We start from the raw sequence: 23,159 nt of genomic DNA, 5'->3' as shown, positions 1-23,159 counted from the left end.
GAGAGAAAAAACTCATTTGTTAATTTTTTTATTATTAAGGAAAAGGAGTTCAGTATTCTCAGGTGTCTTTTTGGAATTCACTGAATAGTCCATGAGCCACCACAGGCTCTGACCTGACACAGCTTGGGTCTCAGTCTCAGCTGTGTCACCATGGACTGTTTCTCTACCTAAAAGGGATGATAAAAGTCCTCACATAGACTAATGTGACAATCAGATGAGAGAATGGGCAGTGCTGATGCTTGGGTCAAGTGCTTAGTGCTAGTCAAATGACTGGCACAGAGGGGCTGGGGTGGAGTCCCCAGAAGGGAAAGTGTCCTCCTTTCTTCTCTTATCATTACCCATTATGCCACGAACCCCATATACTATTACTTATTTTGTCAAACATGAAAAGGTTACTACTGAACCTAAACTCCCTGTTGGTGCAGTATAAGATACCCTGTGCTCTGGTGTGTTTTTCTAGGAAACTAAAATATTCAAGAACACTGCTCATTAATAGAAGAGAGACAAGAACAATATGCATTGATTTGGGGACAGGATGTGCACTTTGATAAAACTATTTTTAAAAACATTTTATTTTATATTAATGGCTTTGTTACCAAAGGAAACTGAGATGTAACTTCATGTATCATTCACTTACAAAGTTTTATACCAAACCAAGTCGAACCCAAGACTAAAAATCTCCACTATTCATAGTCCTCTCTTAGGGTAGTTCACCTTGCTCTCTTTTTCTACCCTCAGTGTTTTTCAGAAAACTATTTTTAAGAAGTAGGATGTATATTTCAGCAAATCTACCCTAATTTGTCCTTTTAATATCTAAAATAAATAGCATGACCTTTTCAGAGTCTTATTTATAAATTTATTTAATTTTATAAATAGGTGATATATTTAAGCAACTTAAAATAGTTTTCAAAAACAGCACGGTATTGGCACCAAAACAGGCCGGTAGACCAATGGTACAGAATAGAGGACACAGAGACTAACCCACAAAATTACAATTTTTTTATATTAGACAAAGGTGCCAAAAACATGCACTGGAGAAAAGATAGCATCATCTTCAACAAATGGTGCTGGGAAAACTGGAAATCCATATGCAAGAAAATAACATTGAACCCCTGTCTCTCACCATGCACAAATAACGCAAAATGGATCAAGGACCTAGGAATTAAATCAGAGACTCTGATTCTAATAGAAGAAAAAGTAGGCCCTAATCTTCATCATGTGGGATTAAGCCCCAACTTCCTTAATAAGACTCCTATAGCACAAGAATTAAAAACAAGAATCAATAAATGGGATGGATTCAAACTAAAAAGTTTTTTCTCAGCAAAGAAACAAACTGTGAGGTGAATAGAAAGCCTACATCCTGGGAGAAACTTTTTACCCCTTACACATCAGATAGAGCACTAATCTCTAGGGTATATAAAGAACTCAAGAAGCTAAGCACCAAAACAAACAATCAAACAATAATAACAAAACAGATAACCCAATCACTAAATAGGCCAAGGACCTGAACAGACACTTCTCAGAAGAGGATATAAAATCAATCAACAGATATATGAAAAAATGCTCATCATCTCTAGTAATCAGAGAAGTGCAAATCAAAACTACTCTAAGATATCATCTCACTCCAGTCAGAATGGCAGCTATTATGAAGACAAACAACAAGTGTTGGCGAGGATGTGGGGAAAAAGGTACACTTATACATTGCTGGTGGGACTGCAAATTGATACAGCCAATTTGGAAAGCAGTATGGAGATTCCTTGGAAATCTGGGAATGGAACTACCATTTGACCCAGCTATTCCTCTTCTTGGACTATACCCAAAGGACTTAAAAACAGCATACTACAGGGACACAGCCACGTCAATAGCAGCACAATTCACAATAGCTAAACTGTGGAGCCAACCTAGATGTCCTTCGGTGGATTAATGGATGAAAAAAAAAATGTGGCATATATACACAATGGAATATTACTCAGCATTAAAAGAGAACAAAATCATGGCATTTGCAGGTAAATGGATGGTGTTGGAGAAGATAATGCTAAGTGAAGTCAGCCAATCCCCAAAAAACAAATGCTGAATGTTTTCTCTGATACAAGGGGGGTGACTCATAGTGGGGTAGGGAGGGAGAGCATGGAAGAATTAGATTAATTCTAGATAGGGAAGAGGGGTGCTCAGCAAGAATGCCATTTTCCAATAACAGGAATTAGAGCTCTTTAGAGAAGTCACTGATTCTGAGACATAATGGTTACAAACAATAGCCCAAAGGGTCTGGAATGTATCAACAGGATACAGAAGCTGACTGAAAGAACCCAAGTGGCCAAAGCCAGAAAATGTGAGAAAAGTAAGCAAAGCAATACTGGATTATAACCAAGGAATAAAATAAAAATTCATGAGCTGGGTACAGTGGCACATGCCTCTAATCCCAGTGGTTCAGGAGGCTGAGACAGAAGGATTGCTAGTTCAAAGCCAGCCTCAACAAAAGCAAGGCACTAGGCAACTCAGTGAGACCCTGTCTCTAAATAAAATACAAAAAAGGGCTGGGGATGTGGATCAGTGGTTGAGTGCCCCTGAGTTTAATCCCTGGTACCCCCAAATAAAAAAATTTAAAAAATTAAAATCCATTTGTAAAATCCACATGTAAATGACACATTAAAAATGTGGAGAAAAGATAAATCTTCCACGCAGAAGAATTCCAAGTACGGCATTCTGACTGCTTCCCTGAAGGTGAGGGGCAGACTTCCAGTTCAAGTCTTAGTGTACACAGAAAACTCCTTCCAGAGAATACAGGGTAGAGAAGGAGAAAGGAAATCACAGTCATGCGGCCAGGTCATGAAAGTTGACATGGATGGCTGCCACACATTATGTTGATGATACTTACTTGTGAAAAGATTAATGCCATAGTGACAACAGCACTCTGTCTTTTCCTTCCCCAACCCAATGACTCCAGTGTGATCATGAGGAAAAAACTCAGATAATTCTAACAGAGGGGCATCCTATAATATACCTGACTAGGTGTTACAGTCTGGAGTTTACATGTCCCCCTAAAGCTTATGTGCCGAAGGCCCCAGCTGATGGCACTCTTGGGAGGTGGTAGAAACTTCAGGAGGCAGGCCTAGCTGGAGAAAGTGGGTTCTTTGGGGGTGTGCCCTTGAAGACTATGTTGGGGCCAGGTCCCCTTCCTCTCTGGGCTTACAATGTCTTCGGTACACACCCATAAGTCTTACCACTCTCAAAGACACGACTGAAGGGATGTGAGGAAGCCGGAATCCCAGACATGGTTACCCTTATAGTTACAGTTAAGTATATTTGCAGGATAAATTGATTAAAGTAAGGTTTTGTTGTGATTATAAGAAAAAAATTTCTAGAAAATTCCTCATTATGGTTAGTTGCTAACAGAAAAAAAATGCTCTTTACCTAGTACTTCTTTCTGCAAATCATGGCATCTGACTTGTAAGTTTTCTTCCTGCTGCTTGGACATATGAATCTGCTGGGACCTCAAGATGGCTGTATCTGACAACAGTTTGAGATTTTTCATTTCCTCTTCAAGGCATACCTTAGTTCTCTGTGAGGCTGTCAAACTTTTATTTAATGTCTCTATCTCTGTAAAGAAAATTCAAAATTTATAAATAAGTAACCCTGAAGCATAAAACATTTCTCCAAAAACTGGTTTTCTTTTAGAAAATGAACAGTTGGAAGCCAACACTATCTTTTCTGGGAGGATAATGAGACCTAACCAAAAGGTTAAACTTAAATTCAGTAGTGATTCTGAAAAAGAAATGAGAAAGGGGTTGTATTGCTAAATGATGCATGAAAGAATTCAGTAGTTGTTTCTTAGACCTTAAAATTATACCAAATGGCAATGCAGACAACTTCTTAAGTACTCACAAATGAATCATATAATATCTGTGTAATGGTCTGGGTTTTACTGAAACTATACTATTTTCTTGGCAATGTGATTCAGAAAAGTAAGCTTAAATGTGCTAGCAGGATAAATTGATTAAAGCAAGGTTTTGTTGTGATTACAAGAAAAAAAAATTTTTCTTATAATGTGCCGGCTGGTAGCATTTCTAAAACAATGACTAGTGTGCATTCTATACAAATTATAAAGAAAGGTGATAGGGGAGAAAAGGGCAAGAAGGATAAAGTAGCTAAAGCTGATAAACTTCTGGGTAACATTTATTAGTTAATAAATATGTTTTAATGATTATAATGGTATCCTGTTTCCCCACCCCCAAAATGAGACCAGAATCCATCATAGCAATGATCAGTCATTATTCTATCTCTTTAATAAAAGTTTAATAAAAAATATATCTTTGAAGTTCTTAGATTGAAATGTGCTAATTTTATAGAATTTGTTGAGAAATATGTGGAGCATACTGTTGGTCAGAATAATCATCAGGGGCTGGGGTTGTGGCTCAGTGGTGGAGTGCTCGCCTAGCATGCATGAGGCACTGGGTTTGAGCCTCAGCACCAAATACATCAAAAATGTAAAATGAGGATACTATGGCCATCTAAAACTTAAGAATAAATATTTAAAAAGAATAATAATCAAACTCCCCTTCTTTAATGTTTTCAGTATTGCACCATAAACCACCATTAAAATATATGTACGCAAACACAGTAGTAATACTATAGAATTTGTACAATCACAATTAGTTGAACTAACGAGGATGCGATCTACATGAAAACCCAGATGGTGTGCTTTTCCAGAGGGCTCACTGGTGTCCCTTCTTGGCTAGCCTCTCCTGATGTGGGACCATATCAGGTGTGACTGGTCTTCTGGGGAGATTGGCTTATTTTATTGCTCTTCAGACTACCAGCAGACATGGCAGCCACATGGTCAAGGACGGCCAGAAGACAGACATACAGGAGAGGCAACATGGCCTGCAAATGGTCACAGGAGCTGTAAAGCAGTGACCAGAACAGAGAAGACACATGCCTTATGGTATGGTGAGGAGGAGGAGGACCTGGAACACAGCCCAGGGAAAGGAGTAAAAGAGAGTCTGGAAGGGAGGGGCACCCACCGCCGACCTGGGCTGGAAATGAGGGTCAGGTACATTTTTCACTCTAAGTTTCTGCTCAAAATGGAAAACTGGAGAAATAAATTGGCAGGGACCAAATAAGTACATCTCTACTATGGTGCAATGGTTACTTTATGTGGAAATTTCTGCCCCAAGATTAGCTAACCTGCTTCTTAAAACTTAGAATAATGCATCCATTTCTGTGAGGATAACTACCAATACACAAGTACATAAAATTTTTAAAAGACTGAAGTTTAAGAAAATAAGGTTACAGTTTTCTCTCATACCTAACAAGTCTCTCTGTGTTTCTGTAGTCATCAAGGTAGCTTCTAATGTCTGAATAAACTGTACTGTAGCACAACTGTACCTATGTTTAAGTCAGAATGACACGTACAGTAGCACACACATGCTGTCACCTATTTATCATTTGCCAAAATGACACTGCTTGGGTTAAGCAGGCTGACTCTGTTAGTGAATACCACAGTCTCTAAAATAACTACTAGTGTCAATGTGACTTTCTATCTGACATTAAAAGAATAAGAATCTGCAATACAAATTTATTTGTAAAATGTAGTTTAAAAATGTGGAAAGGTACAGCAAGATTTCAAAATTGACAGAAGTGGCAACATTCCTATCATGGCATTAAGAAAGTCAGTGGATATGAACTGTATGGCAAACTATTTACACTCCTGTACCTAGGGCAGCCCTGGGGTCAAGTCTGAATCCTGCCTTCTCCCATTATACAACCTCATACTTGTCAGTCTTGGGTCCTAGACTGGGGTTCAGGAATTATAATCCCTACCAGGTCAACCCACATTGGTCACTGTACCTGCCTTGGGCCTCCCCTGGTCAGCACCACCCCTTGACGAAGATCCTCTTATCCCCAAACATCTGGTCTTCCTCTGTGGAAATCTTTTCAGACCTGATCCACCTGTGTCCTAATCTTCATACAACCAACTTACACATTTGCACTGCACTGATCATACACAAATGTGATCCACCACTGGACTACAAGTCCTTTTAGGCCAGGGATAATATCGTCCTCATATATATTCCCTCCATAGTTCCTATGAAACATCCAGAATTAACTGAGAGACTCAGTGGACACCTACACTATGAGAAAGGCATAGCTGAGCACAGCTTCTAAGAGAGTCTACTAATGCCTGGGAGAGCACACTGAGCACCCATCTGCCTCAGCCTTCGTTTCAGAGGCAGGCAGTTCATGCCTCATGTTTCTTAATATCAGACTGGTAGTCAGATTTCCAAAGGGAAGAAACATTTTTAACAGGATAGATAAGGAAAAAGGCCTGTTTTATCCTTAGATTTCATTGGTCTTATTATATTTCTAAGTCCAGTTCTAAACTTGAATTTTAAAAGTTCAAAAGCTATTCAGGGGCTGAGGGTATAGCACAGTGGTTGAATGCTTGCCTGGCATGTATGAGGCCTTGGGTTCAATTCCCAGCACTGCTTAAAAGGAAAAAAAAAAAAAAAAAGAAAAAAAGGAAGAAAGAAAAAGACAAGCTACTCAGACAATGCTTGTTTTGAGAGTGGAAGCAAAACATCTTTTACTAGGTAATATGGGTACAATTATTAGCATTGATCTCATGCAATCAATTTCTTCAATTTGTTAAGATTCTTATAGGGTTGAGGGTGTAGCTCAGTGATAAAACCCTGGCCTAGCATGTGTGAGGACCTGGGCTCAATCTCCAGCACTGTAAAAAAAAATTTTCCCATCTTTTTAGTCCTATATATCAATGAACTTAAAATTATAGGTCATTATGTGATTAATGAACCTCTAGAACCTTATTATCAAGGAATTCTAATATTACAGACACAGTGTAAGCATTAATTCTCATGACCTTACTTAGTTTTATTATAATGGGACAAGATCCTCATAACCTAGAGCTGTTAAATGAAGAAATCAGAAAACAGTATGGAGAATTTTGAATGTTTTAAATATTTAAATATAATTTTGAAATAATTATAGATTTAAAGAAACTTGATGATAAGCACATAAGGAGGTCCTGTTCCCCAGCTCCACTACTCCCCATGTGGGGTCCTTGGTGTAACCATAGTACACAATGAAACTAGAAAATCTACAAGGATACAATCAGAGTTTATTTAGATTTTACCAGCTGTAAACATCCCAGTGTGTGTCTTCTACATGATTTTTATCACAGTGCAGCTTCATATAAGGACACCATGACCCAAACACAGACGTGCTGACTGAGCATTCCTAACCTCTAGAAACTGCATTGGTTGTTTCAGAATGCTTTAGGAATGGAAGCATATGCTATAGGTGAGCTTTTGGAACTGGCTTTTTTCACTTAGCAAATTTTCCTTGAGGCTTATTCAAGTTGTGTGGGTTAACAATTATTTTCTTTTGGTTGCTGGGAAGTAGTATATGGAATGGATATAGATGGTTGTCTTTCATCCCTGAAGGGTATTTGGACTGCTTCCAGTTTGGGGCTATGAATGGAATGCTAGGAACATTTACATACAGGTATTTCTTGTGAACACAGGCTCCATTTCTCTGGGGTAAATGCCCAGGAGCACAATTGCTGGGTTATGTGAGAAGTGCATTTTTAGTGTTAAAGGAAATTGCAAGATTATCTTCTAGAATGACTATAATCTTTTACATCCCTACTGGAGATGCTGAGTGATCTAGTTTCTCTAATCCTCATCAATACTTAGTGAGGTAAGTCTTTTCAATTTTAGATATTCCAACAGATACTTTTATATTGCATTTGTCTAGTGGCTAAGATATTGAGTATTTATTTTTCCAAGCACTTATTTTCTACCAGTCTACTCCCTTTGGTGAAATTCCTGCTCATATCCTTTACCTGTTTTCTAACTGGATTTTTCAAAATGCAGAGTTTTGAGAGTTCTTTCTTCTGCATACAAGGCCTGTCCTGGTATATGGCGAGCTAAAGTACTGGTCTCTGGCTTCTGTAGTGCCTTTTCATCCTATTAACAGGATCTTCCACAGAGCCCAAGTTCTTAAGTGCTAAGATCCAATTTATTGATTTTTTTCCTTGCAAGTATCATATTCTTAGCCTATGCCTAAGAACTTTGGACTAATCATGGGCTGTAACATTTTTTTCCCAAAAAAGTTTTACAGTTTTTCATTTGATATTTATTTCTGTGATTTATTTTGGAGGTGTAAGGTGTGAGTCTTAGGTTAAGGAATTTTATTTATTTGTTTATTTATTTATTCTGCTTAAGGATATAAAGTTGCCCAGCATCATTTATTGAAAAGGTTGTCCTTCTGCTACTGAAGTGTGTGTACAACCTTCCCCAAAATAAACTGAGCCAGGCACCATGGTGCACACTTATTATCCCAGCAATTTGGGAAGCTGAGACAGCAGGATTGCAAGTTCAAGGTCAGCCTTGGCAAATTAGCGAGGACCTGTCTCAAAGTAAAAGAATAAATAAATAAATAGATAGATAAATAAATAAATAGTATGACTAATAAGAATACATTCTGAAACACAAGAGGAGATAAATATGACAGAGGGAGCATGGGGTTTAGAATAAAAGAGAAGAGGAGCAGCGACCACATCCCAATTCCTTGTTGTGCCAGGTTTCTTCAGTGTTTCCTTCCTTACAAATGTGGACACTGAGGCTCCAGATCTCAGTGTGCTGCTGAGCCAGGGTATGGACTCTGGCCCTCTGCATCTGGGTCCCTTCTCTTAGAACACTTCACACCGTTGGGTGCCAAGAGCTGAAGTCATAACACAGGCCAGCACAGGCCAGGCCCAGCAGACACAGTGGCTCTAGTAGCCTTTATCCAGATGTGGCAGCCAGGCAAAGCTACCCAGGGATCCTACATTCCCTGCAGATTCCTCCTGGCTCTGACTCAAGTTCTAACATCACTGTCTATGAGAAAAGTTTGATAAATTTAATTAAAATCTGAATTAAATAATCAGAACAGGAATAAGAGGAGTAAGAGACACTGGAATAAGAGATATTGACAAGATTAAGAGTGACAAGTGTATATTCTTCAGCTAAAAAAATCACATTTTCCTTATCATTTTTTATAAATACCAATTACAATTATAATTTTTTAAAGTTTTTAAAAGTGTGGAAATGTTTATTTATTTATACCTGCAACATCCACAAACATTAACATAAGACAAGCCACAGGATTTTAAATTTCCAGTAGCCACATTAAAATGTAAAGAGAAACAAGTAAAATTAATTCTAAAGTGTGAACTTCAACTCCACGTATCCCAGTTATCATTTCAGCAAGAGTCTATCGGCCACATCTCAGGTGCTCAATGGCCAGGGGTGGCTGTTGGCTGTCATGCTGTACAGGGCAAGTCTATATGCTTCTCAGGCCCTTGTTCATTTTTCATGTAGGTGTGACAGATTCTCAAGCTTTGCCAGAATTTATCTTTAAAAACATTGTGCTCCATTTATCTTCTATATAGATTTAAGATACTGATTATTAAAAAAAATATATGAATTTATTTTACATTTACATGGAACTTCTGTTAAATTTCAAGTATACTCAAATTGATCAAAGAAACTGTAAAAAGCAAGTACAGGCACCTTTGGAGTTTGGCACACACTCCGTACCTGTTTGTACACCCATGCCCAGGGGTTAGGACCCTGTTGATGGCCCTACGGCCCTATGGAGGGAAGTCTCAACCAATAATAAAATGTCAGTTCTGCACACCCCATGGTGCTGTCCACTAGCTCCTGCTTGGGGATTGAATACACTGTCCATGTGTGTGAGTTTCTATCTTGAAGCTTCTGTGATCATCACTGTGAACTTCTAAACAAAACATTCCAGCTTCTCAAGCAATCATGGGTAATGATGAACGTAAAAGTCAAGGGTTGAAAATCAACTCTCATCTCTCCGTGTCAGATAAAATGTAACAAGATTTAACATTCCTTCTAGATGAAAAGCATTTAATTAATTGCTTTGGCTCCACTTTTAGGAATTAAATATGAAGGAAAAAATGGGATAAGACCACAAAGATGCATGTGTGAAATGTTTACCCAAAACTAACTTATAATAGCAAAAATTATGATCAACCTAAATGTCCATGAATAGAAAACTTGATAAATAAGACACATTTCTACAGTGAAATATTATGTAACATCATTAATTGGCATGACCATATGTCCATGATATATAGATATATAGAAAGAAAAAAATTCAGAAAGTTCTATACCAAAATGTTAACAGGGATGGTACCTCTCTAAATGAGAGGAGATTACAGTTACAATGTTGTTGGCTTTCTTTCTTTCTTTTTTTTTTGCCCATTTTCTTCATTTTCTATTTTTACATTGATGCTATTTTATGGTTATAGTACAGAAAACTCTTGAAGGATTTTTAATTTGTGATGGGGGGGTGTTATTAAATTTTTATATGTGCTTCCTTAGAAGTTCGATAAACAAGATTCAGACTGTTTTTCTTTTGTTGTTGTTCTTTTTAGATATACAAGACGTAGAGTATTTTTAATATGCATACATGGAGTATGATTTATTCTAATTAGAATCCCATTCTTGTGGTTGTACATGGTGTGGAGTTGCATTGGTTGATGTTCATATATGAACTTAGGAAAGTTATGTCGGATTCATTCCACTGTCATTTCTATTCCCCCCATCCTTCCTCCCTTCTCTTCATCCCCTCTGTTTAATCCAATGAACTTCTATTCTTCCACACCCACCATTTATTGTGTGTTAGCATCCACATTATTGGAGATCATTTGGCCCTTGTTTTCTGGGGGGACTGGCTTATTTCACCTAGCATGATAGTCTCCAGTTCCATCCATTTACTAGCAAATGCCATAATTTCATTCTTCTTTATGCCTGAGTAATATTCCGTTGTGTCTATATACCATATTTTCTTCATCCATTCATCTGTTGAAGGGTACCTAGGATGGTTCCACAGCTTTGTTATTGAGAATTGAGCTGCTATAAGCATTGATGTGTGGCTGCATCACTGTAGTATGCTGATTTAAAGATCTTTGAGTATTTACTGAGGAGAGGGATAACTGGGTCAAATGGTGGTTCTAATCTAAGTTTTCTGAGGAATCTCCATACTGCTTTCCAGAGTGGTTGTACCAATTTTCAGTCCCACCAGCAATGTATGAGTGTCCATTTTCCCCCACATCTTTGCCAACATTTATCATTACTTGTATTCTTGAATTGCCATTCTGACTGAAGTGAGATGGAATCTCAGTGTAGTTTTAATTTGCATTTCTTTAATTGCTACAGATGTTGAACATTTTTTCATATACTTGTTGACCATTCGTATTTATCTGTGAAGTGCTTGTTCAGTTCTTTTGCCCATTTATTATTTACTTATTGGTGTTAAGAAGTTCTTTGAGTTCTTTGTATATCCTGGAGATACGTGGACCACTTACCTCCTCTGTCCTTTATACTCTAGCTCTCACGGTACATCAACATGCTGCATAAACAACTCAATACAATTCTCGCTTTAAGTACGCATTGAATTTTAAAGAAATGCAAAGGAAAAGGAGTCTCATATTTACCCATATTTATTATTTATGGTGCATTTATTCCTTCCTGAGGACACTGGGGCTCTGTCTATAATTTTCAATATTCATTTTATTTCTATTCTTCAAATTGAATAATTTATACTGATAAATCTTACAGTTCACTGATTCTTTTTTCTATAAGTGCAAAATTCTACAAGTCCATCCAGTGAATTTTTGATATTGTATTTTTTAGTTCTAGAGATTCCAATTTTAATAGTTCCTCACTGAGGTTTTCTATTTTTATTCATTACTAGTGTGTTTTCCTTTGGGGAAGGGCTAGAGCAGCTGATCTGAAGTCCTGGTCAGCTTACAGCTGTTCCTCTAACACAATGCAGTCTGCTGCTAACCACTGCACTCAGGGAGCATCACCATAAAGCAAGTTATGCAGATCTTGTTTTCCAATGTGTATAAAAGTTGTATTTATACTATGCTGTATTCTCTGAAGTCTGCAAAAACATTGTGTCTAAAAGTGCACAAACCTTGATTTTAATATGCTTTATGGATAAAACAAGCTAACAGCCACCTGAGTCTTCAGCGGGCTATAACCTTTTTGCTGGTGGAGGGTCTCATCTCTGTAGCTGGCTGCTGACTGGTCAGGGCAGTGGCCACTGAAGGTTGGGCTGGCTCTAGGGATTTCTTAAAATAAGACAGTAATAAAGTCTGCCCTGTTGATTGACTCTTCCTTTCCTGAAAGATTCCCCTGTGGCATGTGATGCTATTTAACAGCATTCTACCCACAGTAAAACTTCTTTCAGAACTGGAGTTGAGCTCTCAAATCCTGCCCCGGCTGCGTCAGCTAGGTTTATGTATCATTCTAAATCCTTTGTTGTCATCTCAACAATGTTCACAGTATCTTTGTACTAGTAGATTTCATCTTCAGAAACCTCTCTGCTCACCCATAAGCAGCAACCCCTCATCTGTGAAAATTTTACCATAATCACATGTTCAGGCTCCAGGGCTAATTCTGGTTCTCTAGCTATTCACTCCACCACATCTACAGCTACATCCTCCACTTAAGTCTTGAGCCCCTCAGAGCCAGACAGGAGTGTTTGAACCAACTTATTCCAAACTCCTATTATCTTGATATTTTGCCCTGTGCCCATGAACAATGAATGTTCTTAGTGCCACCTTTCCAGAAGGTTTTCAATCTACTTTGCCCAGATCCATCAGAGAAACTGCAGTCATTGGCAGTGATAGCCATTTGAACTGTATTAGCCATAAAACTTGAAATTACAATTACTCCTTGATCCATGGGTGAGTGCTATGTTAGGGCATGAAGACATGTTAACCTCATTAATGTCCATTAGAGCTTAGGTGACCAGGTGTGTGGTCAGTGAGCAGTGTATTTTTGAAATGAATCTTTATTTTTTCCCTGACCAGTAAGCGTCAGTGGGTTTAAAAGATTCAGTAAACAATGTTGTAAACAGACATGTTGTCATCCAGGCTTTGTTGCTCCATTTACAGACAGCACAGGCAGGGGGCAGTCAGTATAATTCTTAAGGGCCCTTGGATTTTTGAATGGCAAATGAGCATTGGCTTTAGTGCCAAGCCACCAGCTGGGTCAGCCCCTAACAAGTGAATTAGTCTGTCCTCTGAAGCTTTAGAGCCAGGCATTGACTTTTCTCCACCTGTAAAATGTCCTAGATGGTACCTACATTGTTTCACTTAAGTCCACTGCTTGGTACAGCCACTACCGTGGGCCATGGAGAGACAGGAGAGGAGGTGGGATGGGGGGCAGGGACAGGGAAATGGCCAGTTGGTAGAGCAGTGTGAACACATATAAGTGTTATTGATTATAGAAGCTGGGCTTAGAGCTCAGTGGTAGAGCACCTGTCCAGCAGGCACAAAGCCCTGGGGTCAGTCCTCAGCACCACACACAAAAAAAGATGTATTGATAAGTTCACCATCTTATATGGGCATGGGTCATGGTGCCCCAAAACAATTACAACAGTAACATCAAACGTCACTGATCACAAATCACCATAAAGTGTGAAATACTGTGAAATTTACCAAAATGTGACAGGGAGCATATGTTTACTGGAGCACGTGCTGTTGGGAAATGGCCCAGGCAGACTTGCTGATTTGTTGCCACAAACTTTCAATTTGTAAAAAAGAAAGAAAAAAAAAAAAAAAAACTCAAAGAAGCAAAGAGCAATGGAAGGAGGCAGTCTGTCCACATATCTGGGGCAGTTCCAGATGGGTCTCTGCTGACTGTCTACTCTTCAGGGCTGGGCCATCCTTTTCTATTTCTTACCAGGTAAAGTAATTTTGGATTATACACTGAACATTGCAGATGTCATCTTATGGAGCCAGTTCTGTTATGTTCCTTCAATAGAGTACTGAGCTTTTTTGTCTTGTTTTGTAATAAGTAGTTAATCTAGCTGAATTCAAACTGTTAAGATATTTCTCCGTTGTAGGGATTAGCTAAAATATCAATTATTTTAGTTATAGGTGAGTTTCTTAGGCTTCCTTGTTGTACATGTATTTCAAGGATAAGCCAGAAATTTGGAAAGAGTTTATACACAAATTCTGAGCTCTCCCACCCTGGGCTCTCTTCTCTGGGGCATCCCCTCACTTCTCAGAGGCAGAGGCTGCCTGGTTCGAGTTCTCTCATCTTAAGACCAAAGCCATTACATATTTCTACCAGATCCGCAACTCTCTACATGGAGCAAAGTGTACCCTGCCCTTATTTCAGCATCCTTTTTTGAGTAAAAAATTAAAAAGAAAAAGGAATTCACCATGCCTTTCTTTCAATGTTAAAAAAAACCAGACTATTTCTTAGATCAGTTTTAGGTTCATAGCAAAACTGGCAGAAAATAGAGAATTTCCACAAACCTCCTGTGCTGATACTCAATCTCCTCCACCTACACCAGAATGGTGCATTTGCTACAATCGATGGGCCAAGACTGGCATATTATTATTACCCAGAATCCGTAGTTGACATTAGGGTTCACTCTTGGCGTTGTTCCTCTCACGAGTTCTGACAAATGCATGATAACAATGTGGCCTTCACGGTAGTATCACACAAAATAGTCTGTCCTAAACATCTCTGTGCTCCACCTGTCCCCTCCCTGCACCTAATCCCTGGAAACACTGTCACTTGCACTGCTGAAGAGTGTGCCTTTCCAGAATGATGAGCAGTTGTAATAACACAACAGGGACCTTCTCGGATTGGCATCTTTCACTTAGTGACATGCCTTCTTTCCACATTTGACACTCCCTCCCCAATGAACTGGGTTTGATCACTTTCCAATGTTTTTAGAGAATCATTTTGCCCAGAATTTATAGCTACTATCTGTGGGAAAGCTGATCTAATGTGAGTGATTCAACCATTAAGAGAAGAAAATTTAAATATAAATTGGCACCATTAACAGGAGTAAACAGACTTCTGATCACAGCCCAAGTCAGAGTGTATCTCAGATCAACCTGTACTTAGTGAATTTTAGGACTGGAGGTAGATCTTAATGGTCTTACTGTACCAACCAATAACAGATTTAACAATGGATCCTAAGTCCATTAACATATAATGAAATATCATTATTTCATTACTTAAAATGTACCATTAAAAAAAAGATTCTGTTCTAAATATACATAACAAACCTGTCAAGGCTGTTTCACTTATAGATGTAATTTGCAGAAAAACTTCTCTTTTCAGTGAAGTCCAGTCTTGAAAATTATCATATATTTCATTTTTAATACTGGTTAGCTCCCTTTTAGTAAAAGTAAGTAATGAAAGAGTCTTATTCCAGAAATATTTGTACTCCGACAATCTTTGACTGCAAAGTAGTAAAATAAAAATTAGGATTTTTAAAAAAGTAATAATAATAACAAATATTTCTTCAAAAAGTGGTTTTAGAGTGATCATATAATTGTCTAAATGGAGACAATTTTGAAAGTGAAAGGAGGTGTGATTCATGTCATACTGAGACAGATAAAAACTGGGAGTATCTCAGGTAGGCAGAAGTATATGGCCATGCCAACTCATTTCCACTTTGCTATAATTTTAACTACAAAGAAAGGTAATGACCTTCAAGCATATTTATTCTATTAATTTTTTATTCAACAGCAAACATTTAGAAAAGAAAATGTGCTCAGGGCCATTTGGTCACAGAACCTGAAGGAGAACCCGGGACTCTGTGTGACAGTATTCTTCCCAGATTCACAGTCCCACAGGCAGCGTGAAACCTGAGGGCATAAGGGAACTTTTCAAGCTGACTGGCCCCAGGCTTGGCTTCATCAATTACCACAACTCAAAATAATCACATGCTTTTTTCATCCCAGTGGCTTCCGCTACTTCAGATACCCTGGCTAGGGTTCCTAACGAATCAAGTAAGGTGATGACTGAAGCCCCAAAGTGAAGTCACCGGCCAGTGTCCATGGTCCTGAGTAGACACAAAGGTCTGAGTGTAGAACCATCACCTGTCTTTCTTATTGATGGCGTAGCATCCAGAACGGTGCCTGACCACAGTCTGTGCCCAACAGTATGACAGAATGGAGGAGGGAGAAGTGCCAGGGACACACACTGGACAGCATGAACTGGTAAGCAACTGAAACAGAAGATCTGCCAGAGGAGACTCAGGACCAACCAGTGAGTCAGAAGGAAGACCCAAGGAATGGGGCAGAAGAGGCAGCATACTTCTAGAAGAAAGCAGGGGCCAGCCCTACGGCCTCCGACAGAGGCTGGGCAGTTCACTGTGGTGAATATTAAGGAGACAGCTGATGACCTCAGAGAGGCATGAGGCAGGCAGGGCTAAGCCATAAGCAGAAGCAGGAAAACAGCCTGTGGCACCAGCTGTCAAGATCTTGACCAGGAGGGAGGAGGGCAAGAAGGAACTGCATCACGGAATGATGTGTCAGGACGAGGAGAGTCAGTGTGGTACAGGCACACAGGCTAAAGCCCAGCAAAGGGGGATCACTTCAAGGAAGGACAGACAGAACGGAGGCTGAAGGAGGATGGTGTGCTCCATCCAGCTGACCAGAGCCTCAGGGATGACACCCTTCCTCCCCCGCCAAGTTCGGCATGGTCAAGACAGATACTGGCTTCAGAGGGCAGAGAAAGCATCAAAACAGGGAGCCAAAGGGAAGGGGAGCCTGAATTCAGCAAGACTAATGCCGAGGCGGGGGGAGAAGACGGGGGAACAAGGGCAGAGCCAAGTGGAGGCCACGCTGCACACAAGGGCATCAGGGCCAAGGGCAAATGAAGAGAAGGGAAGACTGGTGTGGGTGGGGGTGCCTCTGCAAGGGGAGGTGAGAACAAGGCTCAGCTCATCAACCAAGAGGTCCAACTGTGAAGGGCCTGAGCCCACATGGTTTTCCTGGGGGAAAGGCACTAAAACGATAACTACAAAATTAGGTTCCAATTATTTATATGTAATTATTTATACAATGAGAAAAATCACTACAAATAAAAATTTTAAAATTGATAAATTTCACTAATGTTATAAAATACAAGAAAAGAATGTACCTTTTAAAATGCCCTACAACACTTTTTGCTTATGTTTTTAGCCATAAGCTCCATAAATGGCTCAAAAAATGAATTCTTTTTGAATGCTACTGTAAGTGGTGAGGACAGAGACCACATAGCCTTGCCACTGGCCTGGCCACGGGATGGCTTGTGGTTTTAGTAATAGTAGTTTAGAAAGATCTTTTGGCTTCAAAGATTATTAGTAATGCTACATAAGTATTTAGTGTTGTCAAATTTGGGGAAATCCTCATCAATTTTTTATATACAATTATAAGCCTTTTGTCGTTTCAGGTTTCTTCAAAAGTGACTAATCTTAAATTTTCTTTAAAATAACAAGATTCATGAGCCACTTTATCTTGATGTCACCTTGGAAATAGTACACTATGATTTTTGCATTCAGTATGTTAGAAGCTGTTGTCAAATTAGCAGAAAACAAACCTTTCTCCAATGAATTTGAATAATTAACTTCTCTTCACTGGATTATCAAATAATCCAAGAACTTTTATTGAAAATTTATCACTTTGATATAATCTGAAAAATTATTATGATTTGGTTTATGCCAGAAATTTTTCTATTGTTTAAATTGCTCTACATTGCTTTTACTTTATTAATTTAAAAAAAATTCATATGCATCCAAATTTTTTGTCTGCAATTTTTTGCTTGTTTTATTGAAGCTATTCTAAAATATCTTTCCAAATGGCAATTATAATGGTGTGCTCCCAAGTCACCTCTCCCTTACTGAAACCCCCATGCCTGTCACTACTGACATCAGAAGTAGGACAGAGGGGAGAGCAGGGTGGAGGCAGAATATTTAAATGACTGGAATCTAACCATCTTAGTTCATCCTGGACTCCCAGGACCTTAGAAGGAAGACTTGAGTGAGAGTTTTGAACCTGAAGCATCATCTGATTCATCAATCTGTCTCAGTCGGCAACCTTCTCTGTGTAATAACAGGCAGACACACACATCTAAATGGGGCTGATGAGCCTCAGGGAAACAGTGAGGATTCTTCACTGAGGACCGGGGGCTTACTGGAGGCAGGTGTCAAGACTGAGGATTTTAAGGATAAGGACAATTGAATAAGTAGAGGTAAAAGGGCTTGGAGAACTAGGAGCCTCCTGTATATAGAAAAACCTAATTCCCCCACCAACCAAACACACACTAGAACCAGAAAACAACCTCATCAAGGTTGCAAGGCACAAGCTGCACATGCAGAAAAAAGCAATTTTATTTCTGTATGTTAGCAATAACAAATCCCCAAATAAAATTAGAAAACAGGGAAACAGTTGCATTTATAGTAACACAAGAATAAAACATTAAAAATAAATGTAGGGGGGCTGGGGCTGTAGCTCAGTGGTAGAGCACTTGCCTTGCATGTGTGAGGCCCTGGGTTCAATCCCCAGCACCACATAAAAATAAACAAAGATATTGTGTCCAACTACTACTAAAAAAAAAAAAAAATTGTAGGGGCTGGGGCTAGGGCTGAGCAGTAGAGCACTCGTGTCACATGTGTGAGGCCCTGGGTTCGATCCACAGCACCATATAAATAAAATAAAAAGATATTGTATCCATCTACAACTAAAAAATATTTTTAAAAAGTTAGAAATATGCTAATGATGAAAATAAGATAGTTAAAAAAAGAAAAAAATAAATGTAATAAGAGAAATATAAAAAAAATAGAACATTTCAGAGAGAAATAAAGACCTCCACAGCAATAGATAACATCTATTAAATAAAATATTCAGTACTTTAAAGATGGCAATTCTGCACAATTGAATTGACCACCAAACTTACTGAAGAGACTGCCAGGCTGACCCTATGTGCAGATGAAGTGCAAGGGAGAGGGGAATGCACCCGTGAAAACAAGAAAGCTGCAAGACTTACAGCTCCTGTTTCCAGGTGCACTGAGGCTAGCGTTCAGAGAGGGAGCACTGACACAGAAACAACACAGTGCAGGGAGGTGTCCTCTCCGTTCACAGTGAGCTGATTTTGGCTAAAGATGTCCATGCAGCCCAACAGTTCAAGAAGAGTCTATTGACAGTGGTGCTGGAAAGACTGAATATCCACATAAGAAAAAGATGAGTTCAGATTCTTGCCTCATATACAAAGTTAATTCAAATGGATCCTAGACCTAAATGTAAGAGCTGAAACAACAGAACTTTAGAAGAACTTATAGGAGAACGATGTTTGTGACTTTTGCTTAGGCAGTTCAATATATCACCAAGGTGTAGTACACAAAAGAAAACAGAAGTTATATTTCATCAAAAATAAAACTTTTGCTCTTCAAAAGCACCACTAAGAAAGTGAAAAGATAAGTCACAGATGGGGAGAAACTAACTGCAAATCATGTTTCACAGACAGGACTTTTACCCAGAACACACCAAGAACTCGTCCAGAACCATCACCAGGAAACAAGCAAACTAAAAAATGGACAAAATATTTAAGTAGATATTTCATCAACTAAGATACACCAATGGTTAATAAGCTATCAAACAATGCTCAGCATCACCAGTCAAGAAGAAAACAAATGGAATCCCCATGAGATGCTATTTCTCATTGTAATTGCATTGTAATCCACAAGACAGACAACAGCAAGTGTTGCTGAGAACCCTCATTCCTGGTGGGACTATAACTGTGTAGCCACTTCTGAAACAGTCTGGCAGTTTCTTAAAAAGCTAAATATAAGTTAACCATAAGACTCAGTAATTCTGTACTTAGACATCTACCCCCCAAAAATGAAAACTTACATCCACAGAGATTTGTAGGTGAATTTTTATTTCACCATTATTCATAAGCATCAGCATGTGGACACAATCCAAATGCCTGCTGATGTAAAATGGTAGATAAATGTGGCATATCCATGCAATGGAATACTATTTAGCAATAAAAAGGGAAATCACTGATAAATGCCACAACATAGATAAATCTCAAAAAAAAAATTACTAGTGAAAGAAGCCAATGTAAAAGACCACATACCATATGATTCTATACATCTTAAATGTCCAGAAAAATACAATTTTATAGGAACAGGAAAGTTAGTGATTACCTAGGACAGGGGCGGGGGGGGGGAGGGGTTGGGGGGACTAAGAACAGAGATTTACTATAAATGGCAGGAGTCTTTCTTTGGGGTGATTCAAATGTTCTAATATTGGTAACAGCTGTACAACTCTGTGGACTTAGTAAACATTATTAAATTGTCCACTTAAAATGGGTCGATTTTGTGGTATATATATTATATCTCAAGATATAATATATATGTTATATATAACATATATAATATATGTTATATATAACATATATTATATATATAACATATATATAAATATATATATAATATATATGTTATATATATGTTTTTTAAAAGATGCGGGGCAGGCTGGGATTGTGGCTCCATGGTAGAGTGCTTGCCTTTCACATGTGAGATACTGGGTTTGATTCTCAGCACCACATAAAAATAAATACAAATAAAGATACTGTGTCCATCTACAACTAAAACAATATTTTAAAAAAAGATGCAGGGTAATAAACTATGGGATCAAGGTTAGAAAACAAACCAAAAAAGCCACAACATGGTTTGGAAAATGAGAAAAAAAACATGAAGTCTTAACAAGACTGAAGAATTGAAGGAAAAGCGAGAGAGCTTGGAGTTGGCATTGAACATTGAAGAGATGACAGAGCCCAGATTTCAAATCAAAAAATTAAAGACACAATTAACTTATGAAAGATTTTCAACAAGAGTCTCTAAAAGTATGCACTGCCGGAAAGTTTCAACTATGGCCTCAGTGGACAGTGGATCCACACAACGACACAGGAGGTGCGGGGTACCTGATATCCATGGTTTAGTATCTAGCTGCAGGCCTTCTCAAGCTGTTTGTCATTCTCAAAAGCAAGTCTATGTGGACAGTGGACGCACAAAGCCCACAGGGCCTACTCTCTCTGCTTCTGCTCACTGCTGCAAGAGCAGGGCTGTGAACCAGGACAGCCTGGAGAAGACTTTGCTGGAGGCGATTAACAAATGAGAGAAGCCTCTAAAGAGAGCACTGTGACCCCAACACAGATGACTGATTTGATCCAAGTTCCTTGAGAATTCATGAAAGAGGTGATCACCACTGAGGGAAGAGCTCAGCATTCTTTCCCTTGCCTGTTTCAGAAAGATTACAATTATAGCTCCTTTTCTTTATCAGAACAATCACCAAGTTTCATGTTCTAACAGATATGTTTAAATGATCATAAACTAATTTAAAATCAGCTTTTAATGTGCAATAAAAGTCACTGAAATTTACCACCTTTGGTTAGTTTTATTTTTACAGTATGCCTTTTCCTATGCATGCATCTACCAATGAAAATATAAATAAAACCACTAATTATCTGCATTCTTTAACACAAACTTTTATTTGTACTAAATGTCTAGCTGGATGATTATTCCAAAGTTGTTTTTAGCATGTACTATTTTTTTATATATCAGATCCCAGACTCCCAATATGTGACAACTTTTTGGCTAAAAATAAAAAAAAATCACAGATCTATAGAAAACATGTGAATGAACTAAGCAGTTAAAAGTATAACTCTGCTGGGGACAGAGCAATGCCCAGGGTTCAATCCCCAGTACTGTTAAAAAATAAAATAAAATATAAAATGAAATAACTTTACTTGAAGTATGTTATGTCTAACTTTCAAGAACTATACAAATGTGAATAATGAGGATCACTTGTACCTGTTCTACAATATCTTGAAGCCACAGTGATAATGTCATGTACTCCTGGTCCAACCTTCAAATGTAGGGGGTCCCACCATCCATGATGGCACTAGTGGTTAAAACAGCCGGTTTATCCATGACATACCTAGGTGGCCCAGAGTTCATGTAGGAGCCAAGAATGGATACCAATGGTCCTGAATAAAATAGGAGAAGTGTGGCCACCTGGACAGTACTATCCTGCTGGCTCACTACCAGATTTCTATAAAAGGCTAAAGGGATTTTTTTCTTTCTTTCTTTTTTGTTTTGGTTTTGGTACTAGGGATTGAGCCCAGGGATGCTTAACCACTGAGCCCTATTCTCATCCCTTTTTATATTTTATTTAGAGACAGGATCTCACTGAGTTCCTTAGGGCCTAATTAAGTTGCTGAGGCTGGCTTTGAACTTGCAATACTCCTGCTTCAGCCTCCTGAGCTGTTGGGATTACAGGCATGAACCAAAAAAACGGATTTTTGATGACAAAAATGGGCATCTGTGTTCTAAGTAGATTTCACTCATTCATCCATTCCTTCAAAAATTACTTACTGTGCCTCAGTTATGTGCAAAGCATTTATGAAAGGTAGATGGCCAGGAGTTTATTACCAAATAATGCATTAAAAAAACACTAGCCCAGTGAATTTTATTAACAGAATGTTTCTGGTAATAATTAATAGATTAAGAACAAAAACCTAACATTCAAAATATCCAGCATGATTTTACTTATCCTGAATCTGTATCACTTGCCATGTTAATTTAATGTGTTTTGAGCTAAAAGTTACTCAAAATGCAAAAGGAATCATTCTTTCTCATAAATGTTCTCAATATAGTCAATGCTACTTTCACTTATTTATTATTTCTATTTACACTGGGGGATGGAACTGATGGGTGCTCTCCCCTGTACACTCCCACCCCTTCTTATTTTGTTTTTGAGACAGGGTCTCACTAAGTCGCTGAGACCAGCCTCAAATTTGCAATCCTCCTGTCTCAGACTCCTAAATTGCAGGGATTAGAGGCAGGTGCCAGCATGCCCAGCTTCGGTGTAATTTTTAAGAAAAAAATGTACTCAGTAGTTTGTTTAGAACATTGTATTTTATCTAAACAGCATATAAATCTGGGAGCGGTGGCACATGCCTGAAATTCCAGCAGCTCAGAAGGGTGAGGTAGGAGGATCTTGAGTTCATAGCCAGCCTCAGCAACTTAGGGAGGTCCTAAGCAACTCTGCAAAAGTATTTCTCTAAATAAAATATAAAAAGAGAACTAAGATGTGGCTCAGGGGTTAAGCACCCCTGGATTCAATGCTCAGTACAAAAAAAAAAAAAAGGACTATGTGTGTGTTACACTCCTGTAACTGCCCTAACCCTTTCCCTCTTCTCATCTTCTAGATAGATAGATAGATAGATAGAAAGAAAGAAAGAAAGATAGTTAGATAG

The 23,159-nt window shown here is 38.5% G+C and overlaps 1 protein-coding gene across 8 annotated transcripts in view; it reads right to left on the bottom strand.

The window, feature by feature from the left end:
- The window catches only part of Lekr1 (leucine, glutamate and lysine rich 1), a 179,879-nt gene that overhangs the window by 111,645 nt on the left and 45,075 nt on the right, over positions 1–23,159 (bottom strand). For 7 of the 8 annotated variants that reach the window (XM_071615557.1, XM_071615555.1, XM_071615558.1 and 4 more), the window contains 2 exons: positions 15,134–15,309; positions 3,412–3,597 (listed from right to left, as the gene is read on the bottom strand). The exons of the other annotated variant lie outside the window; for it this stretch is intronic. In XM_071615557.1, the coding sequence (XP_071471658.1) occupies positions 3,412–3,597; positions 15,134–15,309 (362 nt within the window). The remainder of the gene's footprint in view (positions 1–3,411; positions 3,598–15,133; positions 15,310–23,159) is intronic. 8 annotated transcript variants of the gene reach the window in all.

The sequence above is a fragment of the Marmota flaviventris genome, chromosome 8 (assembly GCF_047511675.1).
Source record: "Marmota flaviventris isolate mMarFla1 chromosome 8, mMarFla1.hap1, whole genome shotgun sequence".
Lineage (NCBI taxonomy): Eukaryota > Metazoa > Chordata > Mammalia > Rodentia > Sciuridae > Marmota > Marmota flaviventris.
This window is presented reverse-complemented; position numbering and strand designations above follow the sequence as displayed.